The sequence below is a fragment of the Scophthalmus maximus genome, chromosome 16, assembly GCF_022379125.1.
Source record: "Scophthalmus maximus strain ysfricsl-2021 chromosome 16, ASM2237912v1, whole genome shotgun sequence".
Classification (NCBI taxonomy): domain Eukaryota; kingdom Metazoa; phylum Chordata; class Actinopteri; order Pleuronectiformes; family Scophthalmidae; genus Scophthalmus; species Scophthalmus maximus.
Genome location: NC_061530.1, coordinates 4,477,792 through 4,498,102, shown reverse-complemented (window position 1 = coordinate 4,498,102; position 20,311 = coordinate 4,477,792). Strand labels below are relative to the sequence as shown.

The following is a 20,311-nucleotide window of genomic DNA, read 5'->3' as shown; positions in this document are numbered from 1 at the left end:
GTACAATGAACGGAAATTTTTTTTTGGGTAAGCATTTAAAAATGTGGCGAAAAAGATGTTTTTTGTCGGTGGTCCCCTCTCCAACAGTGGGGCTCCGACTTTCACTACTTCCACTTCTCCTCCGAACTCCGTAAAATGGCAGCGCTGATTACCATCTCCATAAGGTTAATATTAACTATGCATCGGTACCTCATACAACCCCACTTCAAAATCCCTGAACTGTCCCTGATTACCCTGATTACCATCTCCATAAGGTTAATATTAATTATGCATCGGTACCTCACACAACCCCACTTCAAAATCACTGAACTGTCCCTTTTAAGATGCAGAATATCAGATTATCGATCACACCGTGATTAGAAACAGTCAAAGTGAACCTGTCTGGTTCTTTAAACTCTTCTCATTTCTTTACATTTCAGCTGATCTCCTCGTGACCAGGAGTCAGTTGGAGAGCAGAACACGTTTTATAGTATATTCTCTGACTCCATGACTTAAACAGCTTGTTACGTTCTTTTTTTTTTTTGGTGTCATTTTTCTATCATACATTGCAGACTATCTGGTTGATCTGCTTTATGGATTTTTTTCTTGTAATCATTGTGGTTTGGATACAGTTTTCATTTTCAAATTAGTTCCACTTAAATCATAGTCCAGTCATATAGATTGAGATGGTTAGTTGGTTAAAGCTTTAGCTTGATTCAGAGGCTTTGATAGATTCTGGATTTTATTTGTTTTATAATTGTCATTAAAGTGTCCCTTTTATCATCCGAAATTAAGTTACATGATGGAGATGATGATAAAATTATAGTTAATAGAAGTTAAATTTAAAGAGGAAAAGACAATGTTTCCCCCCCCAAAACATTGATATTAACTTAATTCTAGTTAGCATGATTGACTGTGGAATACCATTCATGTCAAAGGGTAAAAGGTTAGCAGAGTGTGAATGCTTGTTGCACAAACTATCAAACCTATTGATGGATAGAGTGGCGCCTGAACAGGTTCAGGTTCTCTGCAACTGTTGGATTTATGGGAATTCGCAAACTCCAGTCCAACGTGAAGTCCAGTGAGGAGCTGAACCTGGTCTGCACTGATTAAACATCTCAGTGTGTTTTTGAATTTTGATGTACTGGATTTAACACATCTTATAAATGAGCCGAAGATATTATTGGTGTACATAAGGTGAGGAACGCCCCTCAACATCGACAAGCCTGATAATCATTATTTTTTCAACAATAAAACTATTAATCAAAGGGTTTAGTGAGCTGTATTAATTCTGGTGTCCTTTTTTTAAAAATAACCACTAACTGAAACTTTTTTCAAATTACCAGCAAATAGCAAGAATCCTACCAGCACACCTTTTGGTTTCATGTGCTTCAGTCCTACATTACAAAGAAATAATAAATACATTTTAAAAAATTATAAATGTGGTTAATGGTCATAAAGTAACCACAATAAAAGAGCCTGAAGAAATCAAGACATTAAGTTTATTAGTTTTTGTGTCTTGGTTTATTAAGGTTATTTACTAATGCACCTTTACCAATATTTTTTTAATGATGTAAATAAATAACTATAGAATAAGGAATTTACAATGAACCCTGCAAATCAATGCTTATAAAACGAAGGATACCAATTTTTTTGTGGCTTAATATGGCAATGTCAGACTGTAAAAGCAACACTTGCACTAAGAGCTCACTGACCTAAATGAAGCTCCAATCAAAGTCAAGTTTTTTCAGCAGCGTGGGGACGATCACACTGGATGATGGTGGCCTTTGACCCCCTCTCTGGATTTATGCCAACGAAGTGCCTGAAATCAAAATAGTTGAGCGATAGTAGAGTAGCGTTGCAACAATATACCATTTTGTGTACATTTGTTTATGAAAAAAATGTAACTGTATCATACTAGATATGGCTAGATTTGAAAATATTTCAGTAACATTAGATTTCCCTGCTGTCTCCCTCGTGATGTTGGCCTCTTAACAAGCGTCGTTCCTCGGATGCAGACCGTTAAGTTATAATAACGTTAACAAAATAAAACAACTGAAAACGCCCAGAAGTAATATTGTTTGGGCTATTCAAATCTAAGGTTTACAGATAATTGACAAACAAGTTCCTGCATCAGTTTGATATCAAACATTCTTGGCATTATGAATAACATATCGGCAAAGAAAATGAAATTGTAATTACCGTCTAATTTGTAGATGCAAGACCCGATGGATGTTGATGAAGCAGGACTAGTTGATGCGTAGAACATGTCCTCCTCTGGTTTCTGAAATCCCGTCAAGAGTTGATGGCAAATTATTTCCGTATTTTTCACAAAGAAAATTAACTGAGAAACTGTGAAAAAAGCAGAAGCCTAATTTTAGAATCAAAAGACTTAACGTTTTATCAAATGTGTGACCATGCTCCAAATTCTCCAGGCATCACCAAGTTTTCAAAAAATAGTCGTAGTTTTCTGTAATTTAAAACATCTGCATAATTTTGGGGCCTCTGTCCTGTTGCCTCTATTAAGCAGCCCACAATGCATTGCTTACTACAGTCCAAAACCGTTTTATATGACAACAGTATTTGTGTTGAAAATTGGCTGTAAATTTACAAAAAATTAATTTCAGTGTAGGATTCAATAACAACAGATAGTAAACAAGCTTGTTTTAATCTAAATGATTACAGCTTACAACTCATGAGAATAAAAAAATCCAGTTTTTCAAAATATTTGAAAGATCAGTCGAAAAAGTGGCACACTACAGGAATGTTCAACTTGTGAAAAGTATATTCATTTATGCACGTTAAGCGTGGCATGGAGGCGATCAGCCTGTGGCACTGCTGAGGTATCTGCATAAAAATTGTCACCAGACAGAAGCATGACGTTCTCTAAAATCTCCCGGTAGACGGCGGCGTTGACTTTGGACTTAAAACATTAGATAAAACACAGTGGATCGATACCAGTTGATGACACAGCACTTTGAATCGCCACCGCCTGCAGAAACTTCACACTGGACTCCAACCAACTTTTCCTCCAGACTCTGGGACCTTGATTTCCAAATGTATTGCAAATTTTACTTTGGACCATTGAGCAACATGGCAAATATTTTCCTCCTTAGCCCAGGTCAGACGCTCCTGACACTGTCTCTGGTTCAGGAGGAGTTTGAATCTAAGAGTGGGAAAGTTGTAGCCAATTTCCTGAAGATGTCTGTGGTGGGAGCTTTTGGACTGCAACAATATACCATTTTTGTGGACTACAACCTTAGTACACTCCTTGTGAAGCTCTCCCAAGCTCTTCACTCTTGACACTCTTCTTAAGGCTGTTGCTTGTGCACCTTTTCATGATAGTCTTATTTTGTGGAGATGCAGCAGTAGGACCTAATGATAACTGATCATCTTTAAAGGATGCAGCATATATATATGTATATATATACATATACATATATATACACACATACATATATATATACATATATATACACACATGTATATATATGTATATATATACATATATATACACATACATATATATACACACATACATACACACATATATATATACACATATATATATATATATAAATAACATAGTTGTGTTGTGAAGTATTTATACAAAACCATATTCCTGTTAAAGCCAGAGCGACCAACCTCTGCCACATTTATATAATCTCACAACATACCTTATTTTTTTTCTACTATACTGCACAATTTTGAGGTCACTTTGTTGGGACTTTAAACTCTTTTTTTCTCCAATACATTTTGAGCGGACAAATGGATTTGTGTAGTACAGTGGTCAGGTTACTGATGCCATCAGCCCAATCACACATACAATAAAGGGTCGAGAAAGAAATCAGTGTCACCTAGTCTTAAGACTTTGATGACATGCCTGAGTTGAATAATAAACAGTTAAATGCATCAAAATACAAAATACCATTTATGCAATACACAAACTAATACTGTGCAACATAGAATGCTTGTTGGTTTATAATGAATTTCAGCTGTGCTTATGTAGTGACTTCTAAAACACATCGCTATTTCCCCAAAATATTACAACTTTCCTATAAGTACAACTAAATCTATCATAAGGAAAGACCTCATCTACACTAAGGTGATCCAAAATCAAGGTAATAAGGTGACTCATAAAAGCTAAAATAATATTCCTCAGAAGTAGTTGGTGTACATGTGATGGTCCTTAGTTGAACAGTTCTTGTTGTCAAGTTACCTGCTGTGGTGCAACACATTTCTCAACATTAAACCAATCCCTGTTCATAAAACCTCTACATGACATTGTAAGTTAAGTAGAATATCGCTATGCAAGATCCAAAAAATCAACATTGTTTGGTAACTGCTGCTGACCTACTTGTTCTGACGCTTAATGCAGTGACCATGAAGCGAACTAGCCTGGAACCCAGACGAATTATGGGAGCCCCATTTCATTTGATCTGTCAGACTCGGGGTGCGGTCAAATTGTACATTTTTTTGAGGTTTCCTTAATCCTGAAATGACCTGGAACTATTTCATCGGCAGCCATGATAAGAGCTGTTTGGATTCCCAGAATATTTAGGAAAGGTGCTTCAATGCTTCCTCTCCTATCTCCTTTGGCATAGGGTACACTGGACTTTCCTATGCAAAAGGAACGGAGAAATCGACACCCCACAATTCATTGCGGCAGCGATATTTAACGCGACGCGCCATGCACGAATGTAAACGATTCGATCTGAAGTAGAAGAAGAAGAGTATGAATATGACCCAGAAGGGATGCAGGTCATCATGTAAGTTACTGTTGCACATGAAGCATTTACATCGGATGTCACACGGTGATAAAACACACTGAAAATTGACGGACGGAGCCGCTGCGTTTTTTTGTAGGCCATCTCCGGATATTTTTAGTTTAACAACGGCAGACGCACGTCAACGACATCCGCCGTCGCATTAAAACGTAGTATAGTGAAAGTCGTCAGACTCTCTGAGCGCCGCTGACGACTTTTCTTTAGTCCTATGGATCCTCCTTTACAGCCTTTCCTTGACCTCATGACGCTATCAACTGAGGTCAAGGAAAAGTAGAAAGGAAGGACAATCCGAATCCGCCCTCGGGGTGAATCCCCTCCATCGGGAAGTGATTTCTTCCAGCAGAAAACTTGCCGGTCCAATCGCAACCGATTATCTGATAATGGGCGGGGTTAATACCGAGAGAAGCAACTTTTGAAAACAACCAAGGCTGCCGCTGATGAGCGAGCATTTGACTTAAAGTACCGGATATTTTCAAATTTCCCCCACAAAAATGACACACCTCGTTCACAGGCATTGTGGAATCTTCATTACAGGCATCTGCTCTCTGCACGCTCTAGTCTGTTGAAAACTTTTGGGTCGCTTGATTCGTTGCCCTCACTGGTTGTAGGTCTATCCAATTGCGTTCGGAGGCATTTGCTCTGAGTCAGTTGGTAACACCTCTTGGAAATAGAAAATGAACTGAGACGTTCCATACTAATACACGTTTGAGTAGAAGCAAACAGTCCTGTCTATCACTTTGGTCACAATAAGGCACAATATTCAGAACCATGTCAGACAGACTGTTTCCATGTATTTAAATGTCATTTCATTTCCCAGGCAGTCAAACATGCCAATGCCAATCTGCTACCTGTAGTCACAATGAAGGAATGGCTCTGCTTTATTTCTGAATGAGAGCTGAGACAATCAGTTTAAAATCTGTGTGGTTAGTCTGGGGACGGTTACCTGACCTAAGTTAAAAGCTTAAAAGTGATGGAGAAGCTGAAACAACATGTCACAGTGGTGCAGGGGGAGTCAAACCTGTTCTGTTTGTAAGTTTTCCCTGTGCCTGCGTGGGTTTCCTGCCACAGTCCAAAGGCATGCAGGGTTAAATGCATACACGTCTGTACACGGCATGTGATTGGTGAATGGACCGCATTTACATAGCCCCTTTCTATTCTGATCGACCGCCACTCACAGTTGGCGCGTGCTATATATATATATATATATATATATATATATTCCAAGACTGACAGTTGAAAGACTGGTGACCTGTCCCACATCAGCCCCACAACCCAAGCATAAAGGATGAATGGATCAACTGAAATGTAAAATGACAATTTGTGATTCCACACGCAAACTATCTTCCTGTGAACAACAGCTTAGCACAGTGACTGTGTGTAGTTTCCTGTTGTCCATGGTGCGGTTGCCAGGTTTGGTACCATTGTGACTGTAGAGAAACCAAAGGCCAAACCTGTGCTCACCGACTGTTTCGTGTTATCAGCTGGAGACGCTGTAAAGAACAAATGGATAAACTGTTATTCGGAGGGAACTGTTCTACCATCTCACGCCCCCTGAAACCACAAACTGTCATTTTTACATTTCTGTCTGTACAAAATAAACACACATACAGCTTCTCGCTCACTCGCGTGTCTTAATTTTCTGCTCTCCCCTTTTATAAGGCATGGTTTGATATTTGATTAGTGTGAGTGTAAGGAGAACATTTTGTATCATGTACAATGATTGTACTACATGTGCGAAACATACTGTTCCTCTATATTCAGGCTTTTACATTTTCTACATCAAAATGTTTTGGGACATCCATGAAAAACTGGAGGTGGAGGAAGACATTCTTCTTGCTGTAACACTTGGCAGGTTTTTTTTCCACAGTGTAGCCTCTGCTCACTTTAGTCTCTTTAAGGCCTGTGGGTAATACTTCAGGAAGATCCTGTAGGCAATGTTGTATGTGTCTCCCTGAGGCTTGGTCGGGTACCTTCTGCCATTGTAAATGAATCCCTTTTCTACCTGAAAAACTGCCTGGTTGAAGGCATCCTGCTTGAATGGTCGTCCACTGTCCAAACACTCTACTAGTATGTGGACAAAGAGTCCCCAGCGCTGGGCATAGTAGTCCTCCATGAGGCCTCCCCACTCTTTACTGGCATAGTCCAGGATCTCACCACTGGGACCCCACAATGTGAGCTGGTTTCGGGCATTCATGTCATAGAGCTGTGCCTCCCTCTCACCCAGGGCTAAGGATCTTGCACGCTCCAGCCACGTCCCTAACAGGAAATTGCGATCGCTATTCAGCAATCGGCTGAGCTCAGGCAGGAGGTCATTCACCAGAACACCGCCTGCAGTCAGCAGCTCTGGCAGCTTTTGATTCTTGAAGGCATCAACGATATCTTGGTAGAAGTATGTTGTCAGGACTTGCAGGACCTGACGAGTCACATCCACCAGGTCGTACCTGAAGGTCTCCTTTGACATGAGGGAAGGCGCCGCCTCTATAATCAGTTTCCAGGCTTTATACAAGTCAGCCGGGTCATACCAGAGCCCAGAGTTCATGTGAAAGGAAGGCCTGCGTACCAGTGGGCTATGGTTGTGGTTTCGGTAATGTGGCAAGGTGCAGTTATAGACACTGGCAAACAGGCGCACCCATGCAGCAGTCAGGTTCTCATCTGTGCTGCCGTAACGGCGCATTGCATACAGCGACACCCACTTGGACAAGTTGACAGGCTCTTTACGCCAAGCCAGCTCACTCATCAACTCATACATCACAGGATTTTGCTCTATGCCCTCAGGTGTCATTCCTATGCCCACTAGAGTGGAGTTTGGGAAACGCAAGGCTTCAAAGGGCCCTGAGTTGATGCTCTCTACTGTGCCAAAGAAACCACTGTTACCACCAAAGTTATGCAGCATGCACCAGATAAATGGCTGTCCATAGAACGACTTGGTGTAGGAGAAAATTGGTTCTGTCTCGGCAAACAGGTCCAGCACTATCATTCGTCCAAGGGGCACTCCGTGTAGTAGGGCCTGAATCTGGGCTGGCTTCCAGAACACTGCATCACTGAAGAAAAGCCAGCCTTGCATCAGCCAAATTGCATGAGGATCAACTGGGGAGAAAAAAAAATTGATTTGGATGAGTAACAAGAAGAGGACAATTCTCAAACATGGCTGAAAATTGTAGGAGAGTTGGACAGCAGGTCATCCGTGGGTCATTATAAACTAGGGCAATTATTGAACTTGTTTCCAAAATCTGCATTCAGAGAGCTTTCAGGCAGTGAAAAGGATGTTCGACATCCAGAGACTCACCTGCAGTCATTGAGGCAAAGACAGAGCGACTGACCGCAGACAGGTAGGCTGGGTCAGAGGAAGGAGGAGTCATCTCATTGAAGGTGTCAGTGTTGTAAATGTGATTTGTCCCAAACTGCTGCACCACCTGGGACAGATAGAGGGAACCAATCTGGAGAAAAAGTGGGTCCCGCGGGTCTAATATATAGGAGCATGAGAAGCTGCAGTTGAAATGAGACCAAGGCCCCAGACTGGTTACATTTGCTGCTGGAAACAACCTGAAATATAAGAAAAAGCACGTCGGCAATTAAAAGTCTTTGATAGTTTTCCTTTTATAGAGTCAATATGCTTTTTCTAATTTAGTTTATGATCAGTCACAACCCCTACAATTTTTGTCCAAAGACTCTTTCAATTTCAACATCACATTTTTAATTTATAATAACAGTGTCCTCATTATTCCTTTCTGATTTCCAAAAACCTTAAATTTTGTTTTCTTGATATTGAGAGACAATATATTTACATCAAACCAGCTTTCGAGGATTTTCAGCTCCACTTCAATTTTATCCAAAAGATTCTTTAAATTTCTCCCAGAGTAACACTGGGAGACACATTTAAACAAATCAGTAACATTGCATATGTCATTAATATAAAGTATAAAAAGTTTTGGACCAATCACCAATCCCTGGGGTACTCCACAGGTGACCTTCCTATACCCTGACGAGGTATTATTAATTTGTACACTCTGCTTTCTATTTTCTAAGTAGCTTTTCAGCCAAGAGTGAGTGATACCTCTTATACCATACATCTCTAATTTTGCCAATAATTTACTGTGATCTATGGTATCAAACACCTTCTGTAGATCAATATAAATATCAACAGAACATTCATCATTTTCCACTGCCTTTGATATTTCTTCTACCATCTCCATTTGCCACCTACTTTGCCTAAATTGTCCTAGTGTGTGTGTGCAATGGTCTGTACAGAAAATATAGGCCAACAAGAAAAAGAGACGACACTGCAGAATGTGGAGACGACGGGAATACATGCTTCAAAATCGCATGGAGTCTCCACTGTTTTGAAACTACCTGGTTGCGCTGTCCCCTGCACTGTCCCCGTTCAGGCAACCAGGTAGTTTTGAAACTGCAGCGTTCAGGGCCTCACCGGAGTCTCCATAAAATGTTGCAGCATGTTCAACACGGTTGATTTTATCGGAGCGTCAAGACGAAAAAACAAGACTTAAAACAGCGCAGATCACCACTTTACACCAAACGATAGAGATGACGGGATCACGCCTCAACTCTAGCAAAACTCTCATAATTTTATACCAACATTGGAAATTTTGTCCACGACAGTGAAATCGTTTGAAAGTCGTTAGGTGTAAGGTTGGCATAAGGCCGTTCGGTTAATCAAAATTGAATCACACACAACCCCTGAATTCTGCAATAGTGTGCAAAAGTGAAGGTGATGTCTCTATCTGATAGTGTGCTCATGTCAGCCTTGTCAGAGGAAACGGGGCTGGAGAAAGGGACAGAGATCTCTACTGCGACTCCTCCGGACGGTGCAGCTGAGCTTGTGCGCCCTACCAGTCCAGACCTGCCGTCACCTGGCGGCACGGCGCTCTCGGGTGCACCGCTCAAGGGGCTGATCCAACATTAAAAATATGCTTCTCCAATGCGGTGAGTGCCGACAAAGCCAGTGGTGAAAAAGCAGCCTATCTTTTAATAAAGACATTCTTGTGCTTAAATGGTCTCATTCTGTAACTGTTGATTCTGATTTGGAATGTCATCTACCAGGTTCCTTCAGCAAATCGACAGCATGTTCTGTCCGTAGTACATGAGGGTCAGTGGTTAAGACATTTAGGTGTAGCATAAACTTATCAACTCATTCTCAGACATTTCTTTTGGCCAGGGCTAAAAACTGACTACTAAATACTGTTGTATACTGTCACAGGCAAACCAAACCAAATCATTCCTCCCACACCACTACATCCCATACCTGCGATAGGAGAGCCGTTTGAGCGTGTTATAGTTAACTGTGTTGGGCCCTTGCCCCGGACTAAAAGCGGAAGTCAATATTTACTCACCATCATGTGTGGTGCCACTGGCTACCGCCAGCGCTGTAGTGAAAGCGTTTAACATGCTGTTACAGTTCAAGACTCCTACCCTCTGCCCCGGATGGACGATTGTGTCGATTATTTAGGGTATCCGCCAAATATGTCAGTAAATTAGACCTGCTCAAAGCTTATTTGCAAGTTCCCCTAACAGACCTTGCCTCCGAAATAGCTGTGTTTGTCACTCCTGACCATTTTCTGCAGTATACCGTTATGGCACTTGGTATGTGTAACACTCCTGCCACCTTTCAGATGTTTTTGAACACTGTTTTGATCGGTTTGCCCGACTGTAACGCATATTTAGATGATCTGAGAATATATACAAATACATGGGAGGAGAACATGCAGGTCCTTGAACAAGTGCCCGCACAGTTTGCTCAAGCGTCTCTCACGCTAAACTTGGCAAAATTTGACTTTGGGAAAGCCACTGTCACCTGCCTAGGGAGACAGGTGGGGCAGGGCCAAGTGTGCCCAGTAGATGCCAAAGTCTCTGCCACAATGGATTGCCCCATTCCTTCCACTAGGAGAACCCTTCATCAGTTCTTAGGGATGGCAGGTTACTACAGGAGCTTCTTCTTTGTTGGAATTTTTACACTGTTGTTCACCCTTTAACAAGCTTACTCAGCCCTAGTGTGGACTTTGTGTGGACTCAACATACGTTCAAAAGTGTAAAATCTCTCTTAAGCCACACTCCTCTGCTCATGGCTCCTGATTTCTCCAAGCCTTTTAAACTGGAGGTCGATGCCAGTGTGGTGGGAGCTGGCGCGAGCCTATTGCAGGAGGATGTAACTTTTCAGTCGTCCACCAGAGAATACTGACAAGAATGTTGTTTATGCTAGGTGTTTTAAAAAAAAGAATATTTAATCTTTTTTTTTTCTTTCAATAACAAAAATCCAGTTTTGGTAATAATTTAATACCTTCTACATAAAGCAGATAAGTGTATAATCATGAAAATCTTGAACATAAAGATCAATGTTTACCTGAGGATTCCCTTGGGGATGTTCCCAGAGAAGGCTGGAAGTATGGGAATCATGCCAAAGGATCTCATTCGCTCCAGGATTCTAAACTGCACAAGGAGAGAAAGTGTCATGTGAGGTGATTCAATCCAAAGCAGCTTGAGTAAGATGTACTTAATCACATTCCATCACTGCATGCAGGTCTCACCATTTACTTTAGTCAGTAGTGTTATCATAAATTACTACTTACTAAACTTCAAAAATATGGGTCCTTTAAGAAATCTGACTACCTTTAAACAGTAACAATTTACGCACAAATTATTTTCAGGCTTAAATTTGAGATGGTCTCTTCAAATACTAGTGATAATAGTTTTAATTGTTGAAGCCATTGTTCAGAGAATGGTCGTAATTATATAATCTTTAAATGATTCGGATGGTAGAAGTGTCTGTTTGTTGAAAAATATCACAAGCATGGAGGTTTCAGTACTTGGAGGTAGAGCTGGTTCACATGCCAGGACTGTGGCAGAGGCCCACCAAACCTAAACATGTTTCCCATTCGGTTCCAGGCAAGAAACGCCGGGCCAGAGAAGAACTCATCAATCTCCGACTGGTTTAATCCAAGAGCGCGGTAAACCTAAAGAAACATTCCACGTTAATAAGCTGCTGCTGCACATGTCGAGGTATGTATCATGTATCTGCTTCTCAGAGGTTGTCATTTCAAAAGGTCATACAAAAGAAGTTTGACTCCCATCTTTTGGAATCTCCTCTCCTTCAATTTTATCTTCCTCCACTTATTGCAAGTCATTTATCTTGTTGAACTAGCTACAATTACAAGGAGTATGGAATTCATCTACACAACTCCTGATTCAATATGTAGCACCTTTCTGTCAAAAATGATCATTTTAGGAGCTTAAACATATTTGTTACAACTATTCCAAATCATATAAAGTATATTTAAATCTTGCTTTAAAGGTGCCATTAACGGAGCAAACACAGACACTAAGAGATTCATGTGAACAGTTTTGCTCTAACCTCTTGCCACAGAGCTTCTTGGCCAGTGAAAGCCAGCGGCAGATTGATCCCATTAAGTGCCATCCAGTCGATCTCTCTCTCCCATCTTGGCCAGTCCCACCACACAGAGGAATAGCTAAAAGTGCAGACGTTCTGGTAATACCTGAATCTAGAAGCAAACACACAAATATATTGTTTATTATGCCAGTACATCGTGTAATATAATACCAAACAGGTATGCAAACTAAAACAATGAAGATGAAAAATAACAAAATAACCTACAGTAAGTGGGAAAAGGAAAATCTTTTTAAGACTTTTTAATATTAGGCCGAAAAATTACAGTCGGTTATTCAAGCAGCTGTAAGAAGTTGACTATAACATGTCGTTTAGTTTAGTTTATTAAGATCCCCATTAGCTTCTTTATGTCTTAAACAGTAGCTACTCTTCCTGGGGTCTCTATTATTTAATAAGAATATAACATAAAATAGATTACATCCATCCATAACTTTCATACTCACAGTACATCAAAAGTACAGCAAAAACATAAGCTTACAAACAGAACATTCATACTCACATACTCATATACATACATAACATAAAATGAAATTTTCAGGAGCCCAAAAAACAAAAACAAACAAACAAACAAACATATATATATAGGTTTGTGTGTGTTTGTGTACAATATCTAATGTCTCCCTTTTCCCCCTCTGTATTGTCTGCCTTTGTATGCCTTCATCCCATAGTGTGCACATGCAATGTATTCTTTGCACAGGATGTGCCATGTCCAATGTGCTTAAATCTTGTTACCATAAATACAAAAATGTCATACTAAAATGAGCACTTGAAGCTGTTTTTGCTTATTTGACAAATGTTTATCTAATCTTGATGGTTGAATGCACTAATGGTTATGCTTTGGACAACAGCGTCTGCTAAATGGCCAACGTTATCAAACTATGTCGTCAGCTACATTTAACTTCAAAATTAAATCTCTGTCGAACATTACATCGAAATAGCCGAAATAAACACATGATACCACTTCAAAGTTTTAAATGAAACATGATTCTATCCGTCCTCCCGGTGTTGCGCTGAGGGCCACGTTTGGCCCACCATGGGGGACACACATGGCGGTGGAGAAGCCAACGTAAGAGTGGCTGCTGTCTGTGCTCCTGGATGATCTGGAGTTTTTACCCCGTTGAGGTTTAACTTCATGTGGCGGGTTTTTTTGCCTTGTGTTTTCTGTTTGCTGCGGTTTCCTAACCGCTTCCTTCCTTCTCCTCCTCTGACACCAGCACTCCCGCTGTCTTCCTAATTTCAGGCTGTAACATTACAGACCGAAGTGAAACTGAAACCCAAGCCGTTCAAGCGGGGCAGGTAGACGCAGGCGCAAGGAGATGGTTAGCGGGCAACACAAACCAATTATAGGGCCATTTCTATTTCAACTATTTATTTCTATGTATTGTATATTTGCGTCTGGATGGTCGCCACTGGCGACTGGCAGAGAAAAACCATGTTCTGTCTCAAAGTTCAACACTCGGTTGTTATCATTACATGTGCTTTAAGAATATATTTATATCACACAAACCATTTGTAGCATTTAATATTGATATTTTCATGAATACAAATTTCACTTGAATCCGTGAAACTGTTTCTTGTATGATAGTAATCAGTCCTTTTTGATACATAAAATGGATCAGACTAAATTCTTTACAGTTACAGTACATTCTTAAATGTATACAAATTCTAATATGCACCTATTATACACCTACTTACCACCGTTACAGCGGAAATGTGATTTCTATTCTTCTAAACCTGTTCCTGTTTAATGTTTCATCTGTACTGTATGAGTTATTACTCAATTAAGTCAGAATTGAATGTGAAATCGCACATATTCATTTGTATTCAAGACAAACAGTGAAAAATGTAAACAGAATTTATAAGCCAGAAGTTATAGATCAACTCTCAGATTTATTTTTAATAAAGGAACAAAATGCAGAACGGTAGATATTAAAATACATTACACATACATAACACAATTAAAATACAGACTGGGTCTGTGTCAAGTGGTCCTAGCTGTGCCCATGCAGAATGACCCCCGAGCTGCAGAGTCCCTGTGGTGAGGAGAAGGGGATACGGTGTGGGACCGAAGGGGTGAAGAAAGCTTTTCCACCACTGTCCACTAGCCAAACCAACTTGCCTAGGTCTCTGCAGCTCTCTGGACACCTTGACGGACAAATTCATCACCATGTCCGCATTGTGACTGTAGGAATAAAAATGAATAAATGGATGTGATAATGCATCAGATGATGAAAATACAAAGTCCTCTATAAAGTTAAGCTCACTTTTAATGTTGACAACACTGTTATGTCACAATTGTAGGATAAATGGAACAAAAGAGCTACACCTCAGAATATAGATGACAGTTATACTTTTTGTTTTTAAGACAGACTATAATATCTGTGTAAAGTCATGCAGCTAGTGGAAGCATAAGATGGGAACACAACAACCAATGTGCTAAAAGAAAGAAACAAATAGTAACAAAAATAAAAGTGCCATTCTTACAGTCCTATTCAAAGTGATACTCTCACTGGGATGTTGGTAGCAGTACAGGAAAGGTTAACACTTCCATGGACCTCTTTCAGTGTGAAAACTAAATATGTGCACTGTTTACAAGTAGTGTGGGGAATTACTTTCATGTCCACTGAAAGCCACATATCTCAAAATGTAGTGATCTTAATATGATGATTTTATAGAATATGTTGCATTGTTGTAGGATTAAGTACCAACAGAGTAGAAAGTAGTTAAAATCAGTTAAAATTCTAAACACCAGCACCAGTAAATTGCAACATGCTCATGAATGTATAAATAATATTATTTAAAAAAAGATATATATATATATATATATATATATATATATATGACATTTTACTGCACAATGAGCATTCCGATAAACTTTCCGATAAATTTTATTAATCCCACACCGGGGAAATCCACTTGTAACAGCAGCAGCAGGAGTCAAAGGCATCAGGGAAGAGGTGGACAATAAAAATAGAGCAAAAATAAAATAAAAAATACAATAAAAATAGAAAAGAGCTATAAAGACTAAAAAGCTAAATACATTAATATTGGAAAAGAGGCTAAACTGTGCAGTTGTTGTTTTTTAAAATATGACAAATAAGTACAGTGTTGTATGGATGTGCAGTAAAACAATAATAAGAATAAATATGTATTTACACACATATCTACATGTAGTCATATACACTACCATACATAGATATATTGCACAGGTGAAAAAAGAGAAATTAATACCTGGCTATAGTTAAATTTAACAGTTTTTCTTGCAGCCTAGTTGTATGAAGTGAGCAGTCTGCTCCCTTAAACAAAACACAGCAGTCCGTTTTACTTTATATCACCAACAAAAGCAGCAAAACATCTACATCTGGTTTACCAGTAATAAACTTATTAATACGTTACGTTTCTAATGTGCTGGGAATATTCATCTGTCTTGTACAGCAGCTCCGCAACTGTCACACAACCTAAAAAAACAATTTTTAAGAGCAATAATCATGTTTCAAAGCCGCTCGGTTTACGAAACATATGTACCTTTAGCTAGCTAAACATCACATTTGTATATTTTTGAAGCCTGATACTTACATTAAAAAAGTTTTTTTCTCCGTTTGCGTTATCGTTGGCCGCCGTTGCCTCTCTTCGAAGCCGGCGCGCAATGAATCCTGGGATACCCTGGGCCGGGTAGGATCCACCCGCTGCTTCCGCTGTTGTCCGGGGATGGAAGGGCGCATTCGTTGTCGAATGAGCCGACGAATTGGGACGGCCGAGTCGCGATGCTGTGGCGCAACTAGGGATCGACCGATACCGGTTTTTTAGGGCCGATGCCGATACCGATTTTTTACCGATACGGACTGCCGATTTTCTTGAGCCGATATTTGGAGCCGATACTACTTTTGCTCCCTCAATTTAATAGTTAAATAGAATTAAATTCAGCGGGTTGTCTCGTCTGATCTGAGGTCTTAGTCAAAGTGGGGTTATGGCCAAGGCCGTGGCTTCGCCACCCTGGGTCGAGGGAGACGAGGCTCACGTCGCTCCGGAGCATCTCGGGAGTTCCCACAACTTCTCACTTCCCAAACCATTGCCTGGGAATGTTTTTAAAGTCTTGCGAAGAAGCCTGTGTGCTGATGATCTAGCTGGAAGGGTCAGCGGAAGGGGGCGCAGGTTAAAACTGTCAAAATGAGTTGGACGAGAGTCGGACCATTCTCTGTGGTTTTCGGAGCTGCTTTCTTGCGTCTGACAAAATAACTCAAATTCGATTAAATGATATTCACCTTATTGTTGCCGTTTCATTCTAAATCCACTGTGCAGGTGACAAAATAAAAAAAATGTCTCTCCATCCAGATATTTATGGACTGTGCGGTGTGTTAAAATCAGAAACAGATCCAGTCATTTCCCCACACAATTTAAGTCTAAATCCTTTGCATGCTCTTTTTAAAATAAATGCCAGTGCATTTGCAATATGCATATTGCTAAGCAAAATAAACTGTATTTTAAATGAAAACCGAACTGACCCATGTGTGTGCCATGGCCTTTTCAGTCCAACTACTGTGCACATGACATAACTGCAGTGAGCTGATGCGGGTATAATGCACAACAGATAGCTGAAAGGAATGATCCTTCAAAGGGCCCGGCCTTGGTACAAGTGTCCATAGTGCTCACAGTAAACAATGATAAATAACATGTGACAACGCTCCATTTGTCATGCACCCATGGTTTTTTAGGTGCTGCGTTGCAGAGGAGTGGGCTGGGGGGTTACATCCCCCCCGAATACCGCCGACATAGAATTCGAAGACCTAGACATACCACGGCAGTCTTATTGATATAGTGTGACAGTTCGATCATTGAACTGTGTGTCATTTGCAGTTCTCAGCTGTGGTCGCTCTGAGTGAACAGGAGGCTCCTTCATCCAGCGATGTTCCTTTGGAGGAGCAGGCTCGCATGCCGACCAGCTACTCTGCCGTGCAGTGGATTTGGTGCGGCGGCTTTTTTCCAAAGAAGCAGTTCTGCTGAGGTCAGTGAAACGGCACTGTCGATGCATTCTACACACAAGCCACACAAAGGGACACCTACGTATCCTCAACCTTCAATATCATGATACAGTCCCACCAGGCTTCTACATTGAGCACTCAACAAAATGAGAGAAATCACAGTCACCATCATTTTAACTACTTTATATATTATTGGAGACTTAATAATAATAATAATAATAATAATAATAATAATAATAATAATAATAAGCTTATGTCGTGTGTGTTTTTTTAAATTTGAACCTGAGATGTTATAATAACATCAACTAATAACCAGAGCAGCATAATATAATGGACAATCTAGAGTATAATGTCCAACAAAATGATTCTCATTACGCAATGGTCGAAGTGTAGCTTACTCCTAATGAATTCCTTCAAAAAACCAAATAATAAATAATAATAATAATAATTTGAACACCTTGGTCCAACTCATGAGTGTAAAGCAGTGGTTGGGCGACTTGGAAGTTCCCCCTGGGCCATCGGTCACTTCCCGGGCAGCCCGACCTCGAGGGCCGACCGGTGACCCACTCACCTGTGCGGCGTGTGGATGCGCAGGACGCCGGCGAGCTTCGGCAGCGTGCGGGGCAGATCCAGCTGATCGCCGGACCAGGAGACATGGCAGCGGCAGAAATATTTCAGGTAGTTGTAAATGCCAGTCGCCACGGCCACGCCGCTGCTGCCCGTGGCGACTATCCTGTTGCGTGTGGTGGACCTGAGCTCGCACACATCCCGGCTGTCGTCGGAGAGGCTCCCGTTGACCGACACCGCGAACTCCGCGGACCTGCTCCCGAGCAGCCGCTTGAGCAGGGCGGCCACCGCTCGCCCCTGCGCCCCGTCGCTGGCACTCGGCCGGAGGTGGTCCAACGTGGGAAACTCGCAATGTGCCGATGCAAAGAGGTAGAACACGACGGCCAGCACCAGGCTGCAGCCGCTGCCGAGCCACATCGCGATCTTTTGCCACCGTTGCGGGCGTTTTAAAAAACAATCGCGGACAACCCGGAAGCCTGGGTTTAAGGAAAGGCTGCCGGCCAATCACAGAGAGAGAGAGAGGGAGAGCGGCGCTGCCGCCGCTAGAACTCCTATAGCCAATCAGAAGAGGCTGTTTCTGTAAAAAGTATTTCTGTGAGAGGTCATTGCTTGACACGTTGTCATGTGATGGCAACGTTACTAATGACCCGACCTGACTACAGGAGTACAATTGATAATTGTGGCTTGTTTTATTTTTTGAAATCTAGTCGAGGTCACGTGACCCTGGCATGAGGAGAATTCACTGCCTGCACTGTGGCTGAAATGTGTCTCCTGTGTCTTTGTTCCTGTGTGTCAAAGTGAACTCTTTGTTCCTTTGACTTTGACCTTTTTGTGAATATGTCAGGACTGAGATCAGTTGAAAAATATTAACTCAGTTTGTCCATGAAAATGACCCGAATTGTAAAATGGCTAATTCAGGATGTTGTTCATGGTAAAAGTCGGGTGATAGTTACCCTGCGTGTGGACATAGCCAGGGCCGGAGTGGGGCCCCTTTTCAGCCCGGGAGTTTCAGGCCCAAGACCGGCCCACTTTTTCCATGGTGAGGTGGAAATAGAATACACAAAGCAACAGTTCAGCTCTTACTACCGTTTAGTTTTTATTTATAATATGTTCTAACAAATGTATTCAATTCGATTCAATTTTATTTGTATAGTGCCAAATCACAACATATATTGTCTCAAGGCAGAGAGAAATGCAGAGAACCCTTTTTTCTGTCCCTGCATATTTGCTGCACCATCAGTGGAGTTGCCCACACGTGCCAATGTCAATGCTGAGTTTGTCTAATGTCTGTTTCAGCAGCTCTGTGAAATACTTGCCTGTGGATTTTTCACAGTCCACCACAGCGACCAACCGCTCATGAATGGTTTGTGACATATCTGACAATGATAACACACTGGTCCTTTGATGTGACCTCTTGGGTTGTATCAATTTGAACTGAAAACATTCCTGCGTCTCTAACCTCATCTGCAATCGTGTCCTTTATCACCTGGCTGAGAACATCCACAACTTTCCCAACAATGTCCTTTGAAAGTTGAGTCACAAGAGAACCTCTACCTTTTGCACCAGTGTCATGAAGCGTCTTGCTCTGCGCAATACAACTGCTAATGTGCTGTTGAAGGCACATTAGCAGTTGTATTGAGCAGTATTTTCTAGAGTATAAGCCGCCTCTGCTTGACCCCTTCTGTAACTAAGTCCACATTTGCCTATGACTTTTATCACATCTATGATGCGTTCCATCACCTGACGCTTCTCTCTCACCTGCTCATGATGTAGACACGTTTGTCAGCCAGCAGGCTTTTCACATCTGCCCTTTGAGCCAGCAGAAAGTAAGCACCAGCACTATCTCTGTGGATCTACTTTTCTCATGCTCCTCTATCCACTGATGAACATGTTTCCATGTTTTCATACCTCCCTTTATGAAAGGACTATCACTTGATGCAGGTGCAAATGCCAAACACACAGAACAATACTGATTGTGTTTTTTCCACTGTATGTCAGCCACTTGCTTGCTGTGAAAAACTTTAGCAAGCAGGGGGTGTTTTGTGGGTTGCTGAGGATGGTAATGGAAAACGCGTCTAAATCCTGTGGTTGAGAATGAGCAAAATAATCAAAATGATCGGTCTCCTCGTCAACACTTGCATCTGTCTGTACCACTGGGATCTTCTGCTGGGCTGCTGTTGTCTCCCTGGATACTGTCTCTTCATGTCCTCTCTCAGCATCGGACTCCCCTGTATTGCATGGCATTAAAAACGCAGAAGGGCATAGACACTGTGATGTCATGACCGCAGACAGGAACTCTTGATTAAACGACTTTAACCTATTATTTATTCAATCATTTTACTGTAATGCATTTATGCGGCACAATGAATTCTGTCCAGCATAACTCTAAATCTATAGTCTAATGTTGACACCATTCTGAATATCTGGATATCATATAGAATCTAGCACCACTCCTGATGTGTGTGTTGTCTAATCTTACATGAAATGACTTTAATGGATATTGTTTGCTCTGTTATTCTCTCTACGTGTCCCTTCTGCAGGGGACTGGCCAAGAACAATCATGAAGAGGTCATTTTACTGTA

At 41.1% G+C, this 20,311-nt stretch overlaps 1 protein-coding gene and 2 long non-coding RNA genes across 3 annotated transcripts; all 3 read right to left on the bottom strand.

The window, feature by feature from the left end:
- Window positions 1-506: 506 nt before the first annotated feature.
- LOC118287497 lies at window positions 507-4,616 on the bottom strand. Its single transcript, XR_004785672.2, has 2 exons — window positions 2,182-4,616; window positions 507-1,801 (listed from the first exon to the last, which is right to left on the bottom strand). It is a non-coding gene; the product is annotated as an uncharacterized LOC118287497 (long non-coding RNA).
- Window positions 4,617-5,537: 921 nt separating this feature from the next.
- naglu (N-acetylglucosaminidase, alpha) lies at window positions 5,538-18,223 on the bottom strand. Its single transcript, XM_035612754.2, has 6 exons — window positions 17,734-18,223; window positions 12,130-12,277; window positions 11,585-11,731; window positions 11,122-11,207; window positions 8,053-8,309; window positions 5,538-7,853 (listed from the first exon to the last, which is right to left on the bottom strand). The coding sequence occupies exons 1-6, from the start codon at window positions 18,144-18,146 to the stop codon at window positions 6,646-6,648; spliced, it is 2,259 nt and encodes a 752-aa protein (XP_035468647.2). The 5' UTR covers window positions 18,147-18,223; the 3' UTR covers window positions 5,538-6,645.
- LOC124849430 lies at window positions 14,057-16,088 on the bottom strand. Its single transcript, XR_007029855.1, has 2 exons — window positions 15,415-16,088; window positions 14,057-14,365 (listed from the first exon to the last, which is right to left on the bottom strand). It is a non-coding gene; the product is annotated as an uncharacterized LOC124849430 (long non-coding RNA).
- Window positions 18,224-20,311: the final 2,088 nt, after the last annotated feature.

Excerpts from the sequence above, each read along its gene's own strand:
- naglu (XM_035612754.2), bottom strand. The coding sequence starts at position 18,146 with ATGTGGCTCGGCAGCGGCTGCAGCCTGGTGCTGGCCGTCGTGTTCTAC. Across the intron at positions 11,208-11,584 it reads TGAACCAGCTCTACCTCCAA|TTTAGAATCCTGGAGCGAAT; the intron begins GTACTGAAACCT and ends CTCCTTGTGCAG. Across the intron at positions 8,310-11,121 it reads ATCCCCAAGGGAATCCTCAG|GTTGTTTCCAGCAGCAAATG; the intron begins GTAAACATTGAT and ends CTTATATTTCAG.